Genomic DNA, 8,304 nt, shown 5'->3' on the forward strand with positions numbered 1-8,304 from the left:
CTGGTTTTAGTTTTAGTCTTAGTTTTAGTCAGACGACGGCTCAGTTACTCTTTAGTCTGTCAGAGAAGGCGAAGGCCGCTCGACTGGCACGGATTAGCCAGGTAAAGCCTAAAGGAGCCCATAAATCCACGATTTCGAGCCCTTTCTCTCGGGTAAAGCCACAAGGCTCAGGAATGACCAGTTACCAACAGGGAACGTGTCCACAAACCCCTCAGAATAGCTAGTGATGCTAAAACAGCCGTGAACTTTCTGATGAGCCAATCAATCGTAATCGATTATTTATCATATACAGTGTTTCGTTATACTGTACTACCCTGTATCATATAACGACAATAAAGTTGAATTGAATTTCTAAAAACCAGACACAACTCATCCACCCCAACAGCCTGACCTTAGAGCAAAAGTTTGAGCACCCCTGGCCAAACTGCATGTTTGATTGATTTTCTAGGTGTGTAAACAGGTTAACACCTCCTCTACACTGAACACACATCTGCACCTTTTCAAACACGATTACTGCTTATTTACTGAATTTAATGCACTAAAAGTTCCGCCGAAAGTTTGCGGACACCTGCTCATCATCAGTTGTTCTAGAGTATTAAAAAGGAGTTTACCCTCCTTTGCTCCAGCAACAGCCTCGACTCTTTGGGGAAGATTAAATGTTGGAACACTGCTGTGACGAATTGATTGCATTCAGCAGCGGGAGCATTAGTGACGTCAGGTACTGATGTTGGATGATCAGTTCTGGATCTCATCCCAAAGGTACTGGTTGGTGCTCCGTCGCTCTAGAGAACCCAGTTCTTCTGCTCCACGGCCCAGTGCTGTACTGGGGGGGCAATGCTTGGTATTGGACATGGTGACCTTAGGGTCACGTGCGGCTCCACAGCATCCTTATACTGTCAGAGTTTACTGTCAGTGCTTTTCTAGGGAGATTACACAAGCTGTGTGCACATGTTAATGCAGCTGAATTCTCTAATAAGAAGGATTGTCCACAAACTTTTGGACATATAGTGCATATCCAATAAGAGTCCTCGGGCAAGACTCCTAACACTGCCTTCGCCCACCTGTGTAAAAATGTAAAATATGGTAAGCCGCTCTGGATGAGAGTGTCCGCCAAATTCCGTTAATGTGAATGTAACACATATTGGGGGAAAAATGAAACAAAATGTAGCGAGGTCAAAAGTTACGGCACATTTTATAGTTCCGTTTTTTCCTTATTCAGGTCTGTGGAGGAGGTGTAAACTCATGCTCACCTAAAAAACCAACAAAGCCCATAAAACTGTGCTACATCTTCTCATTGGGTTGAACTGGATTTCTGCCAGCGTTATGTAAAGCCCATTTGTCCAGCCCAGCAACGGCAGCTATGAAAGAACACATTTGTGGGCGGATGCTTCGTTTTGGCATCCGTGTTACGGACATCATCATCACTGATGTGATTAATATAAGCAAGTTGAGGTCAAAGACATTAATCACCCCTCCTTCTCTCTGAGCCGCCACGGCTATGGCATCATCCTCGCTCTCTCGGCCAAGACGCAGGCTGTAAAATGTACTGCTTGTGTCACAGAGTTGTGTTCCCCATCTCACCGGCCTGCCACCGTGACTGGGTGACATCACTGTCATAAACTCTGGACGAGCGAGCAGCAGAAGCAGAGAGAGAGAGAGAGAGAGAGAGAGAGAGAGAGAGGCAGAGAGAGAGAGAGAGAGAGAGAGAGAGAGAGAGAGAGAGAGAGAGAGAGAGAGGCAGAGAGAGAGCAAATGGCGAGAAAGAGTAGAAACGTGCGCCTTGACTTGACAAGATGCTCATCCAGTATAAATTCTTTCCTTCTTTCATCATGAGAGAGAGAGAGAGAGAGAGAGAGAGAGAGAGAGAGAGAGAGAGAGAGAGAGAGAGAGACGGAGGTCACAGAGCACAGAAATGAAGGCACTGCAGAAGTTCGTGCTTCTGCTTTTCCTCTGCATCTAAACTTCTGATTCAGACTCAGTGATCAGCTGACGAGTTGTACTGGGGGAAATACTGAACCGTTGGTGGTTTGGCACCGAAGAAAACTGCTGTAAAGCTCTGAGAGGAGAGCAAACTGCATGTAAACAAGGGCCTGACTGATACAAAGGATTTTACCAAGCTAAAGATTCCAATTACTGATCATATTCCTCCTAGAAGAACCTGCACAGACCAGCATATGTGGTGTTCTGCATGCTGGTATGATGGTCAACCAGCACGACCATTTGGGGTGACCAGCTAAACCATATCAGACCAGAATAAACCACCTTAGACCAGCTTAAAGCATGGAATTCATGCTATTCTGCATCTTCTTGTTCTGCAGGGTCCGTGGTCTTACAGCGCAGACAGATCTGTTGAAAACTGCAACATATCGTCCGGACCCCAGCGTAAACACATTGGGACGCGGTCAGACGTCCTGGCACTACGCGGCGTTCAATCCAGCAGACAATGACCAGCATTTACCAAATGTATCTGAGTAAGAGAGCTTATCTAGAATCACAGCCTGGGTTCTGCTATCTCCCCACGGAGCCAATTACACGGCCCTGAAGAACCTGATTGTAGATCGGTCCTCTAAACTAAGGCACTTGACAACAGGCTAGTATGTTCCACCAACGTTAGCTACAATCCACTGTGCACCAAGCCCAGACTACGCTGTGTCCCGACTGTACACTACACACCAAAATAAGCCAAGACATTCACATTCATCTTCAGTAGATTACGATTTGGGCAGTTTATCATGCAAAATGTTGCCACTGCACGCCGTTCTGTTCTAACATGAAGCGAGGCTGCAATGCTAATCAACATGTGCCTGTAAGCTAGTAGGCTAACCACATCCAAAACGGTTCACTGATGCGTTTTATTGATTAGCCGACACAGAAAAGACGATCCGGACAAGATGTGCTCATTTGCTAACCTTACTGTTAGCTAGCTTGCTAGCTAGCCATGCAATGTAAGTGATCTGCTTTGGGAATTTTCCATAAAAAAGTCTCTAAAGTTGGCAGATTAAGTGAGCACTTGTATTTATGCTACATGCTATTCTCAAAAAAACCTTCAGAATTAGTCTTTAGTCTCATAAGCCAGACATTCTGCCTGTCGCCAAAGAATCTGGTGTGTTTTGTTGCTTAACATGACAAAGAACCACCTACTCGGACGGAAAACGGCCGTTTGACTTACATGCAAACTGATCGGTCGTAAATGATTAAATAAATGAAACTATTCTGCCACCTATTCGCTGAGACACCCAATCCAAAAGCTGCAAAGTAGCCGAGGGACTTTAATTATTTTGTGTATTGGCCACTCACTTGGCGACTGTTTGATGGTTTGGGTTTGGGTTGCTTTGTCTGTTTGGTTGGGTTTGGGTCGGGTGCTGTAGATTACTTTGGTTTGTTTGATTGTTTAATATATTTCCTATTGTGTATTAAAGTTATCTTGTATACATCTCAGCCTCAGGACACTGCTATAAGTCGGCCTAACTCGCTGCTTAACTGCCACACGCTACGCGACTTGTACACAGTTCCAGGTGCTACCAAACCTACCTGTGCAGCAAACCTATTAGTGGACTCTACGCTCGTGGTCACGGTACAGTAACTGAAAACTGGGACACGTTTGACACGCGTACGACGCGTAACGACGCAGGAATAAATACAGCAACGTTTAATGCAGTTAAGCCTCCAGTAGCGCTGCTGTAGGGCTGCCCAGTGTTACGTTAGCGCCAAGCTAACCAACGATCAACTAAGCAGTTCATGGCAGCCGTAGCTGAAAAAGTCAAGTGGTGACTGAACAGATATTCAGCGAACGCTTCTCTAGCGTTTCCTCCGAGACGTCGAGGAAAGATTTAAACGTAAACTGAATATTTCCGAGGGGGCCTAATTAGCCTGTTGGCTTTCAACAGGATAGCAGGTCAGCCTTCGTTTAGAATAGACAGAACTTTATTGATCCTGAAGGGAAACTGCAATTTTAAGTCATATTTTGTGGAAATAAAGCGCAACACTTATTTTGTCGGCGGTTAACATGAACATTAGAGCACGTAAATAAAGTTAAACCAGAGACAAATGCAGCTGGTTAGCTAAGTAGCTCATTTTTCAGTTCGCAGAAAACTGATAACGACAAGTGACCTTGAGTGACCTTGAGTGACCACAAGTGGCCAGAGGAAGCGCCTTATATTTCACAAAATGTGAAAAATACAATAAAATGAAGATATATTCTGTGTGTATTTGTGGGTGGAACAGCTGAGAATGGGAACCGTCTTCCGTACACAGCCGGGACACAGCGCTACGCAGAGGGCTCGGGAAATGACGCTTCCAGCTAAAAGAGTCCACAGCCTGTCCACAAGCACAGCCCCCTGCGAGACGGCCTTGAGACCACCAAGATTCCAAATCAGAGCAGGTTTGCAGTTCAGGGTGAGAGGAGAACCTAGATCAGTAAGGAGCCCCTGGTTTCATTAGCGTATACATCATTACAGCTGAGCTTCTGATGGTTTTGCCCTTTATCAAGCACTGCCTACGTTAATTAATTTACTCGTTAAGAAGGTGATGACTGACTTTTTCACGGTGGGAAAACAGTGACAGTCTGAGTTTGAGAGGTCTTTCATTCTGGGGTCTTTGATTTGAACGGCTACTTTTACTTTCGTGTAGGTCTAACAAAACAGAACAATATCAAACGCTACGTTCTCCGTACAGTGACAGGGTCTTCTAGTGGCTGTTTTGAAGGATTGTAAACATTGATTATAAGGTTCGCATTCTCACTTCATTCACACATCACTAAATCTATGGCAGGGTTTGCTAACTCCAGTCCGGGAAGGCCACATCAACCCACACCTAAATTAGCTAATTCAGGGTTTGGAAACGAGTTGAATAAGAACAATGAAGACACTTTAACATGGAGCGCGAGGCTCTAGAGGAATGGAACTGGAGAACCCTGATAAAGGCCCTATTCCAATACTCTTAGTTCACAGTCTGGTATGTGTATCTGTTTGGATCCAAACTCAGGTCATCAAAACCTGCAGCCAGTCCATTTTTACTTGCACAGACTGTGACTACCTCTCTCAGGAACGAAGAACTGGCTGAGGGATCCTCACAATCTGTGAACTATAGACTGGGTTACATCAGTGGTTCCTAACCCAGCTCCCGGTGAACCTCTGTCCTGCACAGTTTGGTGTTTTTCCTGCTTAAAAAATCCTGATTTAACTAATCAGCTCATTCACAAGCCCTTCCTGAGCTGACTGTGTGTTAAAGCAGTGAATATACTACTATTCATGGGTAATGCAGGAACAGGGCGGTTAGGAACCGTCAGGAAAGATAACAAGTCTTTAACTCCAGATTCTTAATCCAGTTTACAGGTCCTGGATTTCATAATTGCTGGTGGCCAATCAGCCACATCAACAGTTCAATTAACTACCAGTGATAACAAAATCCAGGACCAGAAACTGGATTCAAGGTCCAGATTTGAAGACCCCGGCTAGATGATGGGAGGACATTAGGCTAACTCCGAAACTGGGTCCCACTGACACTAATGCTCACTTCATCTGGCCACTTTTTCCCGGGAAAATCCAAGCTTCCAAATTATCTGGGGCAGTGTTAATTGGAAAGAGATTAAAAAATTTGCAAACATATTAAAATTTAAGCCATAAGTTAAGTCTGTTCAACAGGAACATCCCTTAACTTCCGATTCAACAAGCTTATCTTTTGGCTAAAAGCCTTTGGCATTTGAATATAAGCACCCAGGTCAAACAAGCCCAGGCAGAACAGCCTTGGTTCCTTCGCTTCTTGCCTTTATTTTGAGCCACGCTGTGAAAAAGGCAGGAAGAGAAGAGAGGATGCTGTGTAAGAGTATTGGAAGAGGGCTGAAGTGCGCACTCCGTAGTGCCCCTCAGACCTTGTCTGGCTTGTTGATGAGAACAGAGCAGCAGGTCAGCGCTCCGTCCACCTTCATCTTCTCCGCATTGGAGACAGGGATCAGCATGTGGTCCTTCAGCTTCTCAAACACCTGCAGTCAGAGGAAACAAGAACAAACGTATTAAAGTATTTAACTGAATGTATTTTTTAACAGCATATTGTTGCACAGCTTGCCACGTTTACACTTGGACATATTGATATTATGTGTAACAGCAACTTTACTAAACCCATTCTTTGATACAGGCACATGAGCATGTCGGGAGAAATGGGTTTCAACAGCTGACCAGCTGCACACAGGCCTGAGATCACTAGGCTCAATGCCAAGCGTTGGCTGGAACAGTGTAAAGTCACCACTGGATGCTGAAGCAGCGAAAATGTGTTCTCTGGAAAATGCTTTGCTATCTGATGGACGAAGCTGGGTCTTCTGGGGGCAACTCCATATTAATGCCGACAGTATTGGAATGAGATTATATATGTAAATGCATTGAAATGATAAAACATCCATCCATCCATCCATCCATCCATCCATCCAAACCATTATTTCAATCAAATCAGAGGAGTCGTCACAAATGTCTCCGTCTGACTGGTCAGCACAGAATAAAACGCCCCTGACTTCACCACAAGTATTTATGGCTAATTTCATCCTAGGTCTCCTCCATCACATGACGCTACCAAGCTGGGAGCTCAAAGGCTAGCATGAGCTTCCCCCGAGACACACACCGCATCGAGGATGCGAACTGCTAATCCTGCTCTGTCAGCTAACAGATGCCCATGTTGGCATCACAGTGATTGGTGGGCGAGTGAGAGGACCACTTTACTCCACTCAGAGACAGGACAGATATCCTCTCTTGGCTGCGTCGTCGCCAGGGATCAGATTCGCTGACGATCCCAACAACGGTGCCAATTCTTAGATGGCTGCTTCACTCAAAAGCAGCCGGAACAGTCCTTGCGAATGACAGCCAGGCACAAAACAGAGGCTTAAGAACTTCAATCCGAGGCAAAAACCATTCCGATTTTTTACATATTGTGATTTTTCCTCCTAAAAAAGTGCCTGATAAACAGATTCGACTATGCTAATCTATGCTAAAATCTACGCTAATGCTACACAAGAAAATGAACCGTTTTTTTCTACCTAGTTGAAATTGTATGAAATTGTGTGAAATTGTGTGAAATCGTATGAAATTGTATGAAATTGTGTGAAATCGTATGAAATTGTGTGAAATTGTGTGAAATCGTATGAAATTGTGTGAAATTGTGTGAAATCGTATGATTCATGACTCGAGATCTGAGGTCAGAGACGGAGTGCGGCTGTGAAATAAGAGACAGAGAGTGAAGAGGAATTAGCGAACACGCGAACATGTAGACGGACACTGATTAGCACATTCTGACTCAAACAGATCCAGCCAAGCATCTTAATGATGACACACGATCATCAGCGGTATTACTGTAATTAACTCCTCCACAGTTAAGCTTCAATTAATGCATGCACGGTAATTAAAGATGCGTTTAATTAAGGCGCGCATTAAAGGCTGTTTATAACTGGAATGGGGAAATTAAGGTTGGACGGCCTTTCGGATGTCTGGGTGTCGCTCAAGGAATAAACGATCAATGTTACGACATCTTGAAAATAAATGAATAAATAAATAAATATATAAATAAATAGCCCCACTGGAGATGTGTCATTGTGTGGACGTCCTCCAAGAGCAAACCACTGTTTTCCTACTAGCTCTCCAAGAGAGAATACCTCTCTCTCTCTCTCTCGCTCACTCACTCCTTCTCTCCTTCCAGCTCTCGCTGAATGACAGACTCATGAGCAGCACTGAAGCCGTCCAACCAAAAATAAATAAATAAACGTGAGGACCTCCGAGGTCCTGCTCCACTTCCAAGAGGCAGAAAAAGCAATCAAACGCTGATAAAGTTTGGCACGCTGGGGCCAGAAAGTCTTAAATCAGTCGAGTTTGTGTATCTGCCTTTTCTAACAGCAGCCACAGCTTTCACAGCAGAGCCGCACATAATACGCTGGCCAAAAAAAAATGGCCAGAAGTATGTGGACGCTCCTACCAGTTATTGCATACAGGTGTTTTAGCCACACTGATTACTAACGGGTATAAAATCAAACACATAGCCTTGACATCTCAATAGGCAAACTGGCAGGGTCGTACTGATGAGCTCAGTGACTTTCAACATGGCACTGTCACAGGATGCCATCTCTGCCACAAGTCGGTTTGGGAAATTTCTGCCCTGTTAGATCTGCCCCAGACAACTGTAAGTGCTATACATGTAAAATGAAAGTATCTAGGAGCAGCAACAGCTCAGCCATGAAGCCGGAGACTACCCATGCCCATAAAAATCTCCTATCCTCTGTTCAATCACCCTCTATAGTGGTTCAAACTGCCTCAGGAAGCAACATCAGCA

The 8,304-nt window shown here is 44.6% G+C and overlaps 1 protein-coding gene across 2 annotated transcripts in view; it reads right to left on the reverse strand.

The window, feature by feature from the left end:
- Positions 1 to 1,827: 1,827 nt before the first annotated feature.
- ddah1 (dimethylarginine dimethylaminohydrolase 1) overlaps positions 1,828 to 8,304 on the reverse strand; it is a 112,361-nt gene continuing 105,884 nt past the window's right edge. For both annotated transcript variants that reach the window (XM_037540975.1, XM_017721114.2), the window contains one exon: positions 1,828 to 5,980. In XM_037540975.1, coding sequence (XP_037396872.1) covers positions 5,864 to 5,980 — 117 coding nt within the window. In that variant the 3' untranslated portion in view covers positions 1,828 to 5,863. The remainder of the gene's footprint in view (positions 5,981 to 8,304) is intronic.

This window comes from Pygocentrus nattereri, chromosome 9, assembly GCF_015220715.1.
Source record: "Pygocentrus nattereri isolate fPygNat1 chromosome 9, fPygNat1.pri, whole genome shotgun sequence".
Lineage (NCBI taxonomy): Eukaryota > Metazoa > Chordata > Actinopteri > Characiformes > Serrasalmidae > Pygocentrus > Pygocentrus nattereri.